The sequence below is a fragment of the Didymella exigua genome, assembly GCF_010094145.1.
Source record: "Didymella exigua CBS 183.55 unplaced genomic scaffold M421scaffold_9, whole genome shotgun sequence".
Taxonomy (NCBI): Eukaryota; Fungi; Ascomycota; class Dothideomycetes; order Pleosporales; family Didymellaceae; genus Didymella; species Didymella exigua.
This window is the reverse complement of record NW_022984783.1, coordinates 441,734-460,047: the sequence shown is the minus strand read 5'-3', so window position 1 is coordinate 460,047 and position 18,314 is coordinate 441,734. Positions and strand designations below refer to the sequence as shown.

The window sequence follows — 18,314 nt, the reverse complement described above, 5'->3', positions numbered from 1 at the left end:
TCTACATTGTGAATGTCGCGCAGTTAGTTGACAGAATTCTTACACAAGTTCGTGTCAATTTAGCCTTGCCAGCCCACCCAAGACCATTCAAGCCCAAGGCATTCAACATGCCAAACAGGGGTCCCGGCACTAAAGAAGTGACCTACTTAACCTCCTCCTATTACACGTCCATAAGTCTCAAGCACAACCCCTCTCTTTCACATCACACAGTTTTTCGATAAAACAGAAAATTGCTAGGATGAAAGTGACGCTAGAAGGGTCTAGTCCAAGGTAGTCGACATGCCAAAGCTAGGCCCCGTAGTCGAGGAAGTGACCTATCCACATCCTTCGTGTCACATACCCCAGATATCTCAAGGTTAAAATCATGATCCTCTTTCACGTCACACCATAACACAACACTCGAAAAAAAACCCAGCACAATTTCAGAAATAAGATGCGTTTTCTGTACAAATTCCTACTATACACCATTGCACACCCATCGCTAAGACCAACTCTATTTGCTCCGCCATCCCAACGCACGCTCTTGAGTCTCTCACTGCAGCATCTCTTCTTTGTTCGAGAAGTCATCTCTCCCATTTGTAGGATGGGCCCACTCTTCCCCAGCCAACTATGCACAGCAAATTGTGTAGTTTCGCATACTTCTATTTGCTACTCGCCATCAGGTTGCGGTAGTAGCTCGTGCTGAGGTCACATGAGTGCTTGAGCCAAAGGTCCTCGGTGAGGGGGAGCCTGAGGATCTGGGAGCGGTTAGCAGTCTGTATGATTGTTAGTCTCTCGTCTTCAGAGCGGAAATGAAGGTCTGGAAAACGTACCTTATTCTTGGCAATCAAGTTGGCAACGGTGCCAGCAATCTCCATCAGCGCGACGCGCTCTTCAAGGCCACAGGATTCCAGGCGATCGCGTGCAGCAATCTCCAGAGCTTTCTGGAGCTTCGCAAGTAGGTGCTGGATATCCTGTTCGAGCTCCTCATCAACACGGTATGTTGAACGGCGGCCGGTGTGGTCGAGAAGCTCGATGTAGTCCAGATAAATCTGGCCACCCTGTGCCCAGCCGGCAACGCTCTCAGGTCCACGGGCAGACACTACAGGTCGCGAAGAGGCGAGTGATGCACTGTCGTTGGCATCCTCGGGTACGAAACCAGCCATGAGCTCGCGCAACGGCTCGTAATCGCGCGAGATGATGGCATCAGGGCCTACCTTACGACAGAGAACCTCATGAGCCTCATCAAGCTCATTGGCCTTGATTAGGTGCGCAGCTTCTCGGCCTGCATCCCCGTCTGTCTTGGCTTGCAGTGCGGCAGCTGCGTGGAGCCAGGTCGCGGGGACATGCAGATCATTCGTAAGGTAGGCGTATGTCGAGTCCGACTCGGCAAGTGTCATTGACTTGGCGAACTGGTTCACAAGTGATCGAATGTAGTGCTCACGCATGGGCGCGGAGGACAGGTGAGTGTATACCCAAACGGCGGCCGTCCAGTACTCTTGTGTGTGAAGTGATGCAGCGTACGACAGAGTGATTTTGTCACCCAACTCGACCAAAGGATCCTCTCCCTGCGTGTCATTGTTTGTGACAGTGGCAGTTGACGACATGAATGAATGACGGAAGTCGCCCTCTGTATCAGCACGGAACGTAGGCATTCCAATCTTGCGCCACTCGTCTTCCTTGTTGTCTTGATGGCGAGAGTAGAAGAGCTGGAAGAGCTGGAAGGATAGTCGTGCATTCAGCGGGTGGCCGGAGACGTTCTCAGGAGCAAGGACATCCTCCACGTTGGCTGGGATGTCCAATTTGGAAGCGGCATAGAGCTTGAGGATACCCCAGAGGAGATCTTCGCGGTCGGCCGCCTTTGGATCAACCCAACCCATGTCAGCACCATCGCGCACGAACCATGGCACAGGCTTGACATCCTCGAGACCATCCCTGATGGCATCTGCGAATTGTGCAACAGCAAGCTCAATAGGCTCGTCGACCAGGGTGCCGTACCACAAACGAAGGCCGAATGCGCGACGCCAATCGAGAGAAAATCGTTTTGAGATGCTGAATGTGACAGCCCTGTTCTCACGACCATTGCCATCCTTACCATCTGCCTGAGCGCAGTTGCCAGATAGGAGCTCGTACAGAGCGCGGTGGGCATCCTCCATCTCGGCAAGCATGTCCATGCGTCGCCACTGATCAATCTGTTCGGTCATCGTCTGGCGCATGTTCGCATCGCCGCCGATCTGTGCGATCATGGTGGCAAGTCGCAGGTCCAAGCCCTCAAGCAGTGCGTGACAAGCTTCGGCAACGTTATTGCAACTCAGCTGGGCAATGGCGCGCTCTTCAGCTGTGGCAGCTTGCTGAGCTTGCTTCTGTGCATCGCCGTAGACCAAGTTCCGCCAGAAGTCAGACAGTCGCTCCTTCCTGTACCGCTCAAGGTGTTCGTCATCAACATCCACTGGCTTGTTGACTTTATCGCCGCCATCGAACAACAGCGATAACAGCTGCCATGCATGTTGTTCGTGAGTACCTGCGACGGAGTCGACAGCGACAGCTTTAGAGAAAGCAGCAAATTCGATGGGAACTGGTTCAAGGGTGATCGAAGCCAAGGGTACGCCATCGGCAGTGGAGATCTTGGTGACCTTCTTCTGGACGGCAATGGTCTCGGGGACAGCATCACCGAAAGTAGGCATCTTTGTGAAGCGGATGTCGCAGGTGGCACCGACGAGTGGTTCCTGGGCAGTGGAGAATGCGCCGCTCTCAAGGTTCTTACCACCCTTGTTGCTGTAGATGAAGACGCCAGTCTCGCTAAAGTGGGGTTTGCTGGAGTTGTGGAAGTCTTTATCGGCGTCGGTCATTTGGTCGAGATCGTGTGAAGACTTAGGTCGTTTCGAATATGGCAACTGGAGACAAGGTTTTAGCAATCTTGTCCCTCATCAATTTGTGACTATCTACAGTGGCCGAAGCGTCAATTTGTGTGAGGACATCTCACGACAATCAACATAAACTTGCCAAAACAAACGCTAGAAGGGGAAGTCAAACCTCTATGCCTTGTCCTTGTCGCTTCGAAAGTGACTCCCGGTGGTTTTCAGTCTCGCCAAAGAGAGAGTTCATCAAGTCCATGTGTGTTGCAAAGGGTCGTACGTTGATCTGTTGTGCTGCAAGAGTAGGACTCCGCTCGTACTCTCGAAGAGCATGGCCCTGGCTTTCGCGCAGGGCAGTTCGATCCTGCTTCCTCGGGCTGATGGTGCGCTGCAGTTGATTCGCCCAGTCATCGTCAAACACTGCCGGTCCCTTCGAAGGCGTGCCAAAATTGGGCTTGAAGACCTGGCTGGCTTTCAAGATCGACTTCGGTGCCTTCATTGTACTCCTGAAGGGGTCAAATTCTACAGCGGCTGCTGGCTCCGTGGTGTAGATCGGTCCGGACACAGAATCCGCCATGCTCTGGTCTTGGTCCGATCCGGATTCGCTCTCGTAGTACTCAGCTTCTTGCTGGCCATCAAGCGAACCCACGGAGCGTTCCCCTAAAAAAGACTCGCCGCGAGAGTCCTCGTCGTCGTACTCTTCTTCGTATGCAGCCTCGTCGTCGAAACCTCCGGGAACATTGGCGCGTTGAGGCATGCCGCGCTTGAACTCGAACGTGTCGTCGGGACTAGACTCGTAGGGGCTCACAAGCGAGTCCTGCTGGGGCGTGCTGGTCATCTGGCTTGTATTGAGCAACGTTTGCGCAGGAGTGTCGGGAACGGGGCTGAGCTCACTCGACTCGTCCTCCTCATCGTCGTCATAGACACCCCTGTCCTCATAGTCAAGACCGTAAGACGAGAAGTGAGGTACAGTGAAGATCCAGCCACCGTTAGAGGGATTGTAGCTCTCGAATTTCGTGCCGGCAACACGCTTTAAGCGCTCCAGGTGCTTCGCGTCCATCTTGCCAGCCTTGTTGCGAGGCCAAGAGTTAAGAAGGATGACACGCGATGGGTGGTTCAAGCCGGTGCCCATCGGGGGCTTCGGAAGGCATGAGCAGTTTTCGCCGTAGACGGTAGCGTTGCGGTGGCTGAGCTGGATAATATCTCCGTAGAGCTTGTCAAGGTCTGTGTTAGAGAGATCAACAGGAGCACCCTGGTGGAACTCGATCTGACCGATGTTTTGACGTCCGACGATAAAGTTTTTCACAGCCTTGAGCTCCTGCTTGCTCATCTTCTTCAGCTGGTTCAAGGTTGGCTCGGACCAGTAATGACCAGGCTCAGGGTCTTCACCAGGCTGAACGTTGACTACTGAAGCAGACTTCGGTGTCAGGGCAGGGTCGTGTTCGGGGACTTGTGCAAGCTCGGTGCCGTTGACTTGCTGCATGGCTGGACGGGACGGCTCCAGGCTAGCATTGCCGTTCACCGATGTAGGCGAAGCATCGCTGTCTTCCTCACGTACCACCAGTGCAGTCGATCCATTCGTGCTGCCACTCAGTGAGTCGCCATCACCGCCAGCGAAGCTCACGCGCTTGTGAGAAGGCTCATCGAAGAGCGGAATGCGGGTGTTGACGTGACGGTTGACATTCAACTTCTTGAGACTGCCATTGGCGAAGGAGCGTCCAGTTGTAGAGAAAGCGCCTGGTGCAAGGATGCTGGTCTCGGGAGTGAAGCTATTGCGCAAGTTGCTCATAGAGGTGCTCCTACTACCAAGTGAGCGTGACAGGCCGCCTCCAGCGAAGAGACTGCCACCAAGGTTGGGAGTAGCTTGGCCACTAGCTGGGCTGCCGTAGGTGGAGTACGTGAAACCATACCCGCCGGTGCGCTTAGCCTGAGGGGTCAGCAGACGGGTGGACGCGGCTGGGTTGAGCTTGTGCTGAGGCAATATGGCGCTCTTCTTGTTCTTCTGGCTGCTCGAGAGGGGCGTGGCGATAGGCCCGGGGCTCTGAGTTGGCGTAGCCAGACCAGCGAACAGAGCGTCGTTTCCGTAAGGGTTGGTGTTCAGCGAAGTGTTCAGCAGAGAGCTTCCAGATGCGCCGAACAGGCTATTGCCCATTTGCTGCTGACCCTGTTGCTGCTGGCTCTGGCCGCCACCGAACAGAGAGCCACCAAGGTTGTTCTGCTGCTGGTTGTTGTTCTGACCACCGAGACCTCCAAAGAGGCCACCGCCAGTATTGTTGGTGGTGGAACTGCCAAAGAGACCGCCGGGCTTCTGCTGATTGTTGTTCCCGCCGAACAGGCTTGATCCGGCGTTCTGCTGGTTGTTCTGACCACCAAGGTTGCCGAACAGGCCACCAGAAGCTGGTTGTTGAGTGGATGCGCCGCCGCCAAAAAGGCCGCCACCTGTCGCAGGCTTCGCACCTCCAAAAAGTCCACCCCCTGCGTTGTTGTTTGTGGTGGTCGAACCTCCGAACAGACCTCCAGCTGCTGGTTGCTGAGCGGGAGCACCGCCGCCGAAGAGACCACCGCCAGTGTTAGTTGTTGTGGAACCGCTGCCAAAAAGGCCTCCGGTCGCAGGCTTCGCCTGGTTGTTGTTTGCAGCGAAGCCACCGCCACCACCGAATAGTCCTCCAGATGCTGGGGCCTGAGCGGTGTTGTTCTGGCCAAATGTGCTGCCAGCGTTGCCGAACAGTCCACCGCCTGTGTTTGCAGTCGCTGGAGCTCCACCGAATGCAGGTGCAGCGCTGGCCTGGTTATTGTTGCCGCCGAAGAGCCCTCCACCAGTGTTTGTTGACTGTCCGAAACCGCCGCCGGTCGAGGCTCCGAAGCCTGTCGAGGTGTTCGTTGCGCCAGCGCCGAACGCAGGCTTAGCTGCGTTGTTGTTGCCGAAAAGACCACCTCCTGTGTTGGTGTTGGCCGCGCCAAAGCCTCCTCCACCGCCACCAAACCCGCCGGTTGTATTGGTGGTAGAGCCGCCTCCGAAAAGACCGCCGCCTGTGGTGCCTGTGGTAGCTGTGTTGGATCCTCCAAACAAACCACCAGTCGCTGGTTTGGCGCCGAAGAGGCCACCGCCGGTGTTGGCGTTGTTCTGCGCACCGAACCCTCCTGTAGATTGTCCAAACCCTCCAGTAGTGTTCGTTGTGCCGCCGCCACCAAATAGACCACCACCAGTGTTCGTGTTATTAGAACCGAAGGCAGATGTGGTGTTGGCGTTGGCATTGTTATTATTGGCGGCGCCGAAACCACCAAAGGTAGAGCTCTGACCGAATGCACCGCCCTGACCGTTCGAGTTGCCGTAGCGGCGTCCCTGGTTGTAGTCGGCTAACCTGAGCTCCTCGAGAGAGAAGTTCTGGTACGGTTGCTGAAAGGTGATGGTCTGGTAGTGTTGTGTCGCAGATGTGCCATCCTTCTCGGTGTGCGCCTGGAACGGCGTGCTCGCGGTGCCGTTGTTGGTGGTGTTTGTTGCACCTGCGCCAAAGCCGCCCGTTGTGCCACTGCCAAAGCCTCCTGTTGTGTTGCCAGCGCCAAATCCACCAGAGCCTCCACCAAATAGACCGCCACCAGTGTTGGTCGTAGATCCAGCACCGAATGCAGGCTTACTTGCGCCTCCAAAGAGACTTGTGCCGGTGGTTGCACCACCACCAAATCCTGAGGACGTGTTGCTGGCTGCTCCGAAACCACCGCCGCCGCTGCCAAACGTCGAGCCTGTATTCGAGGCGCCGCCGCCAAAGAGGCCGCCGCCCGTTGATCCGGCGCCGAATGTGTTCGAGCCGAAGGTCGTTTTGGGGGCGTTGTTGTTTGCACCGAAGCCACCTGTAAGACAGGTTAGCATCAGCCTTCCGGGACGATAGCTTGAAGGCAATGGACGCGCGATAACCCGCGAAGCGCAAGATTTGACGAAGACAGAGTATGCTGAAGCCAGGCTGTGCAGCAGACACAGTGACGCAGAAAGCCAGAACGTAGACGCGACCGCAACGCGCAAAGCAATCACGTACCTCCGCTGCCAAATGCGCTCGTTGTGTTGTTGTTGCCGCCGAACATACCGCCCCCAGTGTTATTATTGGAGCCAAATGCACCGGTGTTCGAGCCAAAGCCTGAGGCGAAGGACGGGTTAGACAAGAGTCCACGAGAAGGCCGGTGCGGTCGCATTGGTGCATCGCCGACGTGTCCGCAAGAGGCAGTCACATTGAGATCAAAGATAGAGATTGCTACTTACCACCGGAGTTGTTGTTGTTGTTGGTGCCCCCAAACCCAAAGCCCGTGGACTGGTTGTTGGTGTTGCTACCGCCGAAGCCAAAGCCGCCTCCGCCGAAAGACATGATGGCCGTGTGCGAGACGTCGCGCGCGCGTTGTTGTCTGCTCGACTACCAATGCGCGTTGTGCGGTCGCGCGGGCGCGAATGGGGTTGAAAAGGTCGAGGTGCGGATGGGCGAGGTTCGTGCCAGGGTTGCACAGGTAAATCAGAGCTGCACGGGAACAACGCGCTAACGAGTCGAGCTGTCGCGGCGACACAACGAGCATGCAAAAGTGAAAAGAGCGCTTCGAGTCAGCAGCGGTTGCTGGAGAATTGAGTGACGAGAAAGGGAAGGTGACGGGTGCGATTTAATAGTACTGCGCTCGCAGCGGTAGCCTTTGCTTGCGCTGCAACAGAGTCACGTGCAAGACAGCAGTTTCATTTCACCACGGCAAGAGTTGCTGTTTGCACTGACAAAAGTGTGAACGATGACAAAGGCAGACGTGTTGAATGATGACAAAGGCAGACGCCATCGACGAAAAAAAGGCCTGCAGTCAAGTGCTGCGGTTCGCTGGAGGTTGCCAGCATGCTGCCTGATAGTTTCTTACTGCTACCTGCTGCTGCCTGAGCGCTGAGAGCTGTCTCGCCCCAGCATAAGACGCTCCGCCCCAAAGACGAATGTTTTCAAGGTGCGCAAGACCAGTCCAGCTTCGCGTCTCCCGATATCTTGCTCGACGCAAGGTAACTGCATGCGAGTCGTAGGCATTCAGTCTGTTGAGCAGTACTTGCTGGAGGAAGGCGTCTGTGTGGTTGTAGTGCTGCTGATGGACGTGGGGCACTGCACCGCTGATCTTGTATGCTGGCTTATTGGGTCACGACTCACGATGAACAGCTCTACTAGATGTCCTGCCGCTGATCAAATTCTACAAGTGCTTGCATTGTCAAGATCAAGTTCATTGTCTCTAGGCTCTCCATCAACCAGCCACTTGAAGTTAGCCCCCACCTTGAACGCGCTATGATCTATTATCACGTCGCGTCAACCCAATCCTGACCCGCGACACCCAAACAAAGAAGTCACGAATAACGAACTATACTTCTTCAACGTCAGAACTTCGCCATTGATACCCTGTCGCGACCGCAGCAGCATATACAACATCTTCACTGCACTGTGACTGGAAGGAAACCACAAGTCCGAGCTTTGCGCTTCACCACAGCCAGCTCACATCCTCAACCTACACCACCACACAACCCATGGCAACCTCCTCCCACCAGCCGCGCTACGGTCTCAATCGCCCCGCCAACGGTCCCTCGGCACCCACATTCAGCACTCCCGCGTTCCCGAGCGCGCCCAAGAACGCGCAAAGACTAGAAAGCGAACGTCTCGAGCGTGAGCGGCTGGCGCGCGAATCACGCCTGGCCTCGTCCGCAATGGACGCGCAAGCCCTCGCCGCGCTGAGCGAAGAGCAGCGCGAAGAAATAAGCGAAGCATTTAACCTATTCGACCTCGACAAGGATGGCTACATCGACTACCACGAGCTGAAAGTCGCTATGAAGGCGCTGGGCTTCGACCTGCCCAAGCACGAGATCCTGCAGATCCTGCAGACGCATGGTACAACGTCGTCGCAGGCGCAGGGCCAGAAACAGCCCGCGCGTGACTCGGCGAGAGCTGCGGCGCAGGCCGCCTTCGTGCCGCCCGCGCGACCGCTGCTGGGCTTCCAGACGTTCCAGACGCTGATGGCGCAGCGCATCATGGCGCGCAACCCCGAGGACGAGATTCTGCGCGCGTTTGAGCTGTTCGACGAGGGCGGCAAGGGGCGCATTACGCTGCAGGACTTGCAGCGGGTGGCGCGGGAGCTGGGCGAGACGCTGGGGAACGACGAGCTGGTAGCCATGATTGAGGAGTTCGATATGGACGGGGACAATGCAATTAGTCGGGAGGAGTTTGTGGGGATATGCTTGGGGTAGGATGGATAGCGTTGGAGACGCGGGGATACTGGTTGGGTTGCTTCGAGCCTGGCGTTTGTGGTGTTTGTGGGATGGGGGACCGCTTGTGCGTGACAGACTGGTGAACGTTGATAGTTGAATTCAGATCTGCTGAACTATATACAGCCGCCCAAGAAAAGCTCAAACAAAAGGAACATGCATTGTACAAGACACTCCATCTTGATCCCTCACTGCCTTCTTACATCTACTGACCCGGCGAGACAAGCTGGCCCCTCTTTCCAGCATCGTGGGCCCAGCCACCAGCCAGCGCCTCACCACCGTTCTTCAATCCATAGTCCTTTATCCTAGCCTCGAGCTCCGGGCGGAAATGCCTGATGAGACCCTGCAGCGGCCAAGCAAACGCCTCTCCCAGCGCGCAGATGGTGTGGCCCTCAACCTGCTTGGTAAGCTCCTGGAGCATATCGATTTCGCGCTCGCGCGCTTGGCCCTTGTAGAAGCGGTCCATGATCTGGTGGGTCCACTTGGAGCCCTCGCGGCAGGGCGTGCACTGGCCACAGGACTCATGGTGGTAGAACTTGGCGAGGCGGGTGATGGCGCGGACGATGTCGGTCGACTTGTCCATGACGATGACGGCAGCGGTTCCGAATCCGGACTGTGCGTCCTTGAGCGCGTCAAAGTCCATCAGCTGGTCGTCGCAGATGTGCCTGGGCAGGACGGGAGTCGAGGAGCCACCGGGGATGACGGCGAGGAGGTTGTCCCAGCCGCCCTTGACACCGCCGCAGTGACGGTCGATCAGCTCGCGGAGAGGAATGGACATCTCCTCCTCGACGGTGCAGGGGTGGTTGACATGGCCGGAGATGGCAAAGAGCTTGGTGCCAGCGTTGCGCTCACGGCCGAAGCCGGCGAACCAGCTGCCTCCTCGTCGGAGGATGGTGGGTGCAACAGCGATTGTCTCGACATTGGCGACGGTCGAAGGGCATCCGAATAGACCCACGGCAGCGGGGAACGGGGGCTTGAGACGGGGCTTTCCGGGCTTGCCCTCGAGCGACTCGATGAGGGAGGTCTCCTCGCCGCAGACGTAGGCACCCATACCGCGGTGGACGTAGACGTCGAAGTCGTATCCGGAGCCGCAGGCGTTCTTGCCAATGAGGCCGGCCTGGTATGCCTCCTGGATGGCGCGCTCGAGAACAGTGGCCTCGTGGTAGAACTCGCCGCGGATGTAGATGTAGGCGGCGGTAGCGTTCATGGCGCGGCCGGCGACGAGACAGCCCTCGATGAGCTTGTGAGGATCCTTACGCATGATCTCACGGTCCTTGCACGTGCCGGGCTCGCCCTCGTCGGCGTTGACAACGAGGTAGCGGGGCTTGGAGTCGTTCTCCCAGCCCTTGGCGTTCATGAAAGACTGCAGCCGTCAGTTCTGCGCGATGCCTGCCCACACCGCTGAGCTTTTGCGTACCCATTTCAGACCCGAGGGGAAACCAGCACCGCCTCGGCCACGCAGACCGGAGGCCTTGATCTCGGAGATGATCTACACCGCGTCAGCAATGCCTCGTGCAGTGCAGCTGTGCAGCTGTGCCGGCTCTGCCCACCCAGTCGTCGCCCTTGAGGAGGATCTCCTTCGTCTTGTGCCAGTCGCCGTACTTCATCGCGCTCTTCAGGTCGGCGCCGTGGTGGCCGTACAGGTTCTGGAAGATGCGGTCCTGGTCCTTGAGGCCGCCGTATGTGCGCTTGGGCGCGGCATCGTTCACCGTGGCCAGAGAGCGCTTCTGCTGCGGCGACGGGGCGCTCGCGGTCGAAAGGCGAGTGGCTGCGGTTGCGGCGAGCGGCGCGCGGTGGGCGGCCGCGGCGAGGGCCGTCGAGGCGGGAGCATGTCGTGCGAGCATCGTGAACGCGGACTGTGTGTGCGCTCGTGCGATTGATGCGTGCGGGGCGACGTCGTTGCTGGAACAGTGGCGGCGTGCATGTTCGTGAAGTTCGTCCCGGCTCTATAATCGGTCTTGGCGTTGATCTGATTGGGCCCCAAAGTCGATGACATCTCCATCGAACTCGATCCAGGAATGGCCGACTGTCAGCCGCCATCAACAGCGGCAAGGGTTCGGAAGTCGCTGCTATCTAATGATCTTTTTTTATGCTTCACTTTGAATTTGCTTGCAAAACCAGAAGCTGAGATACGGGGTCATTTTTTTCCTATCGATCAGCTTCCAAGAGAAGACGCCGACTGCAAGCACTCGAACTCAGCGAAAGACTGCTCATTTTGATGAGCAAGGTACCACGTCTACAGCAGAGTGGTATAGGCGAAGTGTTACTGCAAATCTGCGATTGGTTCTCATACAACCCTCTTCCCCACGACTCGAATCATGTGACAAGACCGTTCTTGAGCTAACACGGAAGGTTGACCCAGCTCAGAAAGAATAGCCCCGTGCCAAGTAAGTACTGTGTACCTGTTACCATCACGGCTTAGGTCAAGATGCATATATACAAGGTTGCGACATCCACATTATCATTATGTATTAAGAAAAGTGTGTGTACACTGTAGTCTACTCCATCTACCCGCAGTCCGCTCACCACCATTTACGCCTTGACCATCAGCGCCACAGGCTCACAGCTGTACGCCTCACCGCCTGTAACCGTAAACTTCATGCTTTCCTTCTGCAGCGTCGCGCCACCACTCGCCGGATCATTGACGAGGAAAATCTTGTTCAACTGGCCCTTGATGCCACAGACGAACGGCCACAGGTAGTTGCCCTTTGTGTCAATGCCCAGCATCATCGTCTCTCCCTCGATCTCAATCTGTGTCAGCGTGATGAGCTTTGCTCCCTTCGGCAGCTTGTCCCACGCTGCGAGACGCAGACGCGAGGCGCCAGAGGAGGCAAGCACGTCGGGGTAATAGTGCAGGAAGCGGTCCGAAGAGTCGCCGAAGATGGTCTTGGAGTCCGAGTCGCCGGTGAAAGAGCCGGTTGTCAGGTTAGAGAGGTCGGTGCTGTCTCCGACAAGGGAGAGGAAGAGGTTGCCGTCCGTGCTTGGGTTCAGCTTCAGCGAGTTGGTCGTGTCGACAATGTCGAAGTTGACAAAGTTGACGTCAGTTGCATTGGAGGTAGAGTTCAAGGTGGAGTTGTTGACGTTCAGCTGAGGGAAGTCCGAGCTGGTAGCCGCGGGGATTGCAGGGGCTTCAGAGGAGGTCTCGGAAGCACTGTTGCTGGCAGGAGTAGCGCTGGGAGTCTGGTCCGAAGTATCGGCAGACGATGCGAGGAGGGGAGTTGGGGACGGGGTCAGCTCAGCATCAGGAGTGTTCTGTGCTGGGCTTGCGCCGACAACAGTCGGCTGACTGTTTGAGTTGCCCTCGGCCTCGATGGGCGTAGGCTCTTGCGACGGGGCAATCTCCTGTTCCTGGCGCTTGCTCCAGCGAGCGTTATAGAAGAAATTGTAGTTGCCCTCGCGGGCAGGGTTAGAGACGAGGTAGTCGCCATCGAGGTTTTGGTACCAAACGACACCTGTCTTTCCAACTCCCACCCAGTTGTCTTGACCGAAGTTGTCGTTGGTGTACTGCCACCTCCCGCCTGCGTTCCTTATCGCATTGTACATGTTCTGGAACACGACGCGGGAGGTAATGGCGCCACGACCATATGCCACGGCAACAATGTTGATGTTGGAAACGCCTGACATGGACTCGTAGCCTGGCGCGACTTGGACACCAGGCTGGGAAGTAGCAGGACCGGGGTTGAGGGTGTAGACTCCTGTGCCGCTGGCGACAACGAACGTGCGCAGCTCTTTTCCGTAGCTGAAGAGCATAGAAATACTCTTTTGGTTACCAGGCCATGGGTCGCCGTTGGCCCATCCCACGATGTTGTTCGTGTCGATGACGAGTTGCGTGCCGCGAGCCACGTTCTGCTTAGCGTAGGGTGTGATGTCCCGGTCGGCATAGTACATGCTCAGAATAGTGAAGGTAGGTTGCGAGGTCATGGAGCTGTGAATGGGATCTGTGTTTGGCGAAGGATTAGCAATCAGTGCCGGATAACCACTCTTGAGCCAACAGTTGATGTCGGTGCGCTTTGGCGCAAAGACGGTACCGACGCAGCTTGAGACAGTACCACACCAGTCCATACAGGTCTCCATGGAGGCTCGGTAGGCCCACGTGATGTCAAGGCCAGCCGCATCCTGGTTACAGGTGACGGTGTACTGCTTCATTTGGGCACCAGAGTCTGTATATGTCTTGCCACTTGCATCTGGGCAGTGGAGACCGATGGGTGTAGGTGTAGGCGTGGGAGTAGTCGAGGTTGTAGGCATGGTGGAGGAGGTCGAGGAAGACTCATCTTCGCTTGGGATACGCGTACGACCGATGCAGCCCTTGGCTAGAGGAGGAGACTTCCAGCCGTTCAGCTTCCAGCCCTCAGTTCCGGGGACGTCGATGCGAAGCTCGTTGGTGAGGGCAATGTCCCACGCGATGCCTTGACAGTCGTCGCCTCCGAATTGGTTCTTCGATGTTCCAACATCAAACTCAAGCTTGGCCTCCGCAGTAAGGGCAGGAATATCCGACAGTTCGATCTCCTTCTTAATCTTGCCGCTCAGAATGTCAACACCAAAGCTCAAGGTGACGGGCAGACCGAGAGCCGCAGTAGCAGTGAGTTCACCATGAGCATCGAATTTCTTAGTAACCTGCGGGGTCCAACCAGACTGAGTCGACTTGCGGGTATCGACGAAGTCCAGGGTCGCCTCGAAAGCTGGCCAGTTCAGACTGGCACCAGCGAGTAATTGTCCTTCAGCTTCGACGCTAAAGGTCGCTTGAGTACTAAGACTGATGGCGGGCCCCAGGGAGACGATCTTAGGGATCTCCCAACCTGCGAGATTGCGCTTCATGAGTTCCTTCTTGATAGTCTTCTCGTACTTGGTGAAAGCGTTGACGCCCAGGAATGCGCCGACATACATGTTGCCATGTACACCGACCTGGGCCTTCTTCAGACCGGAGAGAGGTGTAGCACTGAGAGAACCCTTTGCGACGAACTTTCCCTTGATTCCACAGTCGACGCACCACAGTTCAATACCCGGCTCAGGATCAGCCTCTCCAGGAGCCTTTAGAAGCTCAGTCGCGACCCTCTCGAGGTTGATCTTGGAAGCCTTCCACTTAGCACCCTTGCGGTCTGGCTTGTAATCGTAGAACTTGAAACCTGTGGTGCCATCCCAAGGTGTAGCCTTGGTCAGACTCGTACCTGTGAGATCGATCGGAAGTGTGAGAGAGTTATCGTAGTTGCCAGTCACGATGAATTTGGCGAGCTTCGCGTAATTGACGGCAATGGCGATACCGACCCTGACGGTGGTCTTGACGACGGCAACAGCAAGCTTAGCAGCAGCCTTTGCAACCGAAACGAATGTCACAGCCACCTGTTTCACGACTACAACGACAGCCTTTTTGACGACTTGGACAACGGCCTTAGCGATAGATTTGAAAGCGCTCTTCAAGCTCCATCGCTTGGATAGGTCGCGCCTCACGTTGAGACTGATGTCGGTGCTATTGGAAGCATCTCCGCCGGCTGATGCCAGTACATGCTGCTCGTCGTCACCATTGGCGGCGTAATACCCAAGGTTGTCATCAAGGGATTTGTCGAAAGAAGTTCCACATGCAACGGCGGGGAGACCATCGACGAAAGGAGAGTCCGGCTTGCCACAGCTCAGCGCATCTCCGTCGGTGCCGATGGAGCTGTTGCCGGTGCTATTGTTCACCTCAATCTTGCCGAAATCAATATCCATTTCGTTGTAGATATCAGCGAGCTCGACGGCCATACCAGGAGCGCTGAAGGTGTTGGCGTTTTGATCGAAGGTGGTCGATTGAGCAAGCCAGAAGGAGTTCTGATCGCCATTGCCGCAGCTCTGTGCACTGGTGATAAGAAGAAGGGGAGCTTTCGCTGGCCATGAATCCGCAGCGTGGGTGAATGCCAGAAGGTTGTCGAATTTACCCTGAAGACTGCCGCTTGAGCAGTCGACGTTCTTAATGTAGATGGAGTGGTCCAGAACAATGGAGGGGTACTTGTAGTCGACAGAGATACGAACAGTGACAGCGCCAGACTCATCGTCCTTCATCTGGGCAGCGCTACCGCTGAACCAAAGCTCGGTCTTGGGCTCCGGAGTAAGTACATCCAGACCACCCATGTCGACACCAGGAGGAGACACTGGACCGAGGGTCGCCGTGGGCATTGGAGGAAGCGTAAGAACATCAGCCATGATAGACTCAATGGCATTCGGTTCTAAAGTCTGGTCAGGAACAGTGGGGAAGACGAATACATCTTTGGCGGCTTTCTTAACAATGGCGCCCCAGACGTGCCCGACGGCGTTGGCCTTATTGACTTCGTTCTTCAAGTAGCATGTTGGAGCGACATAAGCAAGTGCCTGACAAGCATTGTTGTCGTCGCAGGCCTTGAGGCACAGATCGAAGGTAGCTGCATCGACGGCCATGAAGTCACCGCCTCCGTAGTCAGTACCACAAGCGATCTCGTAGGTACCGCCAGAAGCGATGGTAGGGGTCTGGCCGTTACTAGCAGGGCATGTGATGGGCGTGGAGGTAGCCTGGGCAGTAGCCGTTGTGGTGCCAGTGGTAGTAGTGCTAGGAAAAGTGGTGCGAGTGGTGTCAGGGTCAGATGCGACCAATTTGGCCGACCACACATGTCCTACAGCGCCACCCTCGTTGAGTGTGCCCTTCTTGTAACAGGCTCCCCAAACATAGCTGACGTCAACGCAACCAGTTGTTGCGGCGCAGTCTTCGATACAGGCCGCAAAGCTGTCAGTACTCGAAGAGCCGATGTCACCGCCACTAATTGCTTGTTAAAGGAGCGGTAGAAAGAAGAGACTTGATGGACTTACTAGTGGTCAACGCCGCACTCGATCAAGAATGTGCCCTGCTTCGAGTTATACTTGACACCTTCGCTGGCCTTGCCTTCACAAGTAACATCCTGTGTAACAGCAGGTGTCTTGGTATCCATGTCGCTGCTGCCAGTGGAAGAGGTAACCTTCTTGCGCGCAGTCCAAATGGAGTTGTTGTCGACGGCAATGGTGAGCTTGTTCTTCTTGTAGCAGGAGTTGGGCCAGGCGAAGGATACGTCGATACACCCAGGGGTGGTATCGCATTCTCTGATGCATTCTTCGAACGAGCCAGGAGATGAGGCTCCCATGTCGCCGCCACTACTCAGTGTCAGTACAGGTAATATCCCCTCGATAAGGCTTTGCTACTCACGCATAGTCCTTGCTGCAGATGATCTCCCAGTCTCCGTTCTGTGCGATAAAAGTTTTGCCATCACTATGGTTGTCCCAGCAGGAGAGCTCGTCCGTTGCGCGTCGGGCTACATAAGAGTTCTCGGAGGTAAGAGCAGGAACTGCGAGAGAGCGTGCGGCCAAGAGACCCAAAATGAGCGTTGGTTTCAAAAGAAAGGACGACATCACGATTGATGACAAAATGAGCAGCAGTAAAGAGTGGCGCGAGCCAAAGGCTCTATTAGGGATTGGGGTGATACCGCAGGACTGTGATGCCCTTCTGAGCAGATACCTACGCACGTCTTATATTCACCTCTTCTGAGGTTGCTGAGGCTTTCCTCAAGGTCTAGATAGTTGCAATTTCCACATCGAGTGCATTGCTCTGGATAGACCTGACGGGGCTCCATGTCTTCAGCTGAGAAGTGGTGGTAGTGGTACGCTAGAATAGCACGCTTCCACCAAATTGTAGGCGAGTGTAATCCTCGGTCTTGGTATTGAAGCCCTGCGGAGCATACCGCAAAGGGAGATGTACAGTGTCAGCTGTCTGGTTGTTTTGTGGCGCATTCTTGAGCGCGCTAACCCATCCGCGCCAACTCGTTCGCCGGAGGTCAACGGTGGCATCTCTCACGGTGTTCTGTCATTGCAGACAATTCAAGGTGTTATCAATGCCGATGTCTCGGCCATTGCGTTTTACTGTAGATGTTGATGGGTGACGATGGTGTGTGAGGGAACAAATGCATCGAGGATCCGTCCATCGGAAGTTCGTCCGGCGCACAAGCCGATTCTGGCGAAGGCGTTTATCGATCACGTGCAGCCCCCAGCTCTTTCCTTATTTTACCCCTCCCCTGCATACAAAGTTCACACCAATGGGTTCATATCACTGACTCTCGCTTCGGCAAGGCGGTCTAGGTCTTCCCACGTTCAGCGCTCTGGCCCAAGCTGCCTCGTGAGATACGGGACGATTGTCGAGCGCACCGGCTCGCCCCTGAGACCTGCTTCAGCCACTCGTAATGAGATGTTACTCGCGCAGATTGCCAAGACACTCGAAAGCTTACCCTCGAGCTTACCTTGCCCGTATCGGGGATGGGGATGGACGGCTTAGACTATTTTGTATGTGTTCTACGCCCCGGACTCTCTGTTCGCCCCTGCTTTAGCTTCCGCGAGGGTCTGGATCTTCGACGACAGCTTGAGGCGCAGGCTCGAAAAAGAAGAAACAAACGCTCTTGTAAAGTGCACAGGCTTGATTTGGAAGGGTTGTTTGAGCACGTCCGCATGGTCTGTGAAAGAGCTGGGCTACCACCTGGTCCGGTTCATTGCTTCTCTTACCTCGCAAAATTGTAGCTCACAGTGGTGCTCCGTAGTTGCTATAGTGTGCTCAGATGGTTTTGGTGGCAGTCATGGTTCAATTAGCCTTCGACCAATTTCCCTCGAATCTGCTTCTAGTATCCCTACAAATGTCGACACGCGGTTTCTTCGGAGCACCGAACATGTAACCGGATCACATGCAGATGATACTGACTGTCTGATCTCGGTAGGCACTGCGACAAAGCGAAGACACGATCCTGGTATAAAAATTTCCTTTCCTTGAGACATCCAAAAACCAGCATTGGAGCTGGACTGTAAGGCATTGGCCTGCGCCGTGAAGTTAATATCACGGCCTCAGGCGACCCAGATGTTTACAACATGTACCATGACTACTTCCATACTAGCATGACCATAAGCTTCCTTGCAGAAGCTACGAGGAGATAGGGTTGGCTCACCTCTACACACTCGGCATCGGATTTCGCGATGACCGTGAGCCTCTTCGGTCTGAGACGGTAGATGCCTTCCACTCTTACATAAGCCTTCACCAATCCTACTAGTAACAAAGGGAATTCGTATCTACTACAGTGCGACGCTACGGCACCGACCTCGGACAACAACGGCTGCCTGTATTGGCGTGTACAAGGCGGCCGCTGCAATGGCGCGAGCTGACGCGATTGTATCAAACTAAAAACACGCACTGGTCACAGCGGAGGTTCGTTGGGTAC

At 55.8% G+C, this 18,314-nt stretch overlaps 4 protein-coding genes across 4 annotated transcripts; 1 reads left to right on the top strand and 3 right to left on the bottom strand.

The window, feature by feature from the left end:
- Positions 1–641: 641 nt before the first annotated feature.
- M421DRAFT_91249 (uncharacterized protein) lies at positions 642–7,189 on the bottom strand (the record flags this gene model as incomplete). Its single annotated transcript, XM_033597927.1, has 5 exons — positions 642–755; positions 813–2,873; positions 3,013–6,683; positions 6,866–6,964; positions 7,087–7,189. The coding sequence occupies 5 exons, from the start codon at positions 7,187–7,189 to the stop codon at positions 642–644; spliced, it is 6,048 nt and encodes a 2,015-aa protein (XP_033450301.1).
- A 1,142-nt stretch (positions 7,190–8,331) lies between these two features.
- On the top strand, positions 8,332–9,069 carry M421DRAFT_59218 (EF-hand; the record flags this gene model as incomplete). Its single annotated transcript, XM_033595665.1, has 1 exon — positions 8,332–9,069. A coding segment is annotated over one exon (738 nt), but the record flags the coding sequence as incomplete, so codon positions are not given.
- On the bottom strand, positions 8,896–11,000 carry M421DRAFT_419079 (NADH-ubiquinone oxidoreductase). The gene is made up of 3 exons (XM_033591999.1): positions 10,638–11,000; positions 10,505–10,576; positions 8,896–10,450 (listed from the first exon to the last, which is right to left on the bottom strand). The coding sequence occupies exons 1-3, from the start codon at positions 10,929–10,931 to the stop codon at positions 9,293–9,295; spliced, it is 1,524 nt and encodes a 507-aa protein (XP_033450299.1). The 5' UTR covers positions 10,932–11,000; the 3' UTR covers positions 8,896–9,292.
- Positions 11,001–11,619: 619 nt separating this feature from the next.
- On the bottom strand, positions 11,620–16,470 carry M421DRAFT_91246 (uncharacterized protein; the record flags this gene model as incomplete). Its single annotated transcript, XM_033597926.1, has 3 exons — positions 11,620–15,847; positions 15,898–16,215; positions 16,268–16,470. The coding sequence occupies 3 exons, from the start codon at positions 16,468–16,470 to the stop codon at positions 11,620–11,622; spliced, it is 4,749 nt and encodes a 1,582-aa protein (XP_033450298.1).
- Positions 16,471–18,314: the final 1,844 nt, after the last annotated feature.

Bases quoted from the DNA above. Each gene is read 5' to 3' on its own strand.
- M421DRAFT_419079 (XM_033591999.1), bottom strand. From the start codon at position 10,931: ATGCTCGCACGACATGCTCCCGCCTCGACGGCCCTCGCCGCGGCCGCC. The intron at 10,577-10,637 runs GTGGGCAGAGCC...GACGCGGTGTAG, and splicing joins TCCTCAAGGGCGACGACTGG to ATCATCTCCGAGATCAAGGC. The intron at 10,451-10,504 runs GTACGCAAAAGC...TGACGGCTGCAG, and splicing joins TCCCCTCGGGTCTGAAATGG to TCTTTCATGAACGCCAAGGG.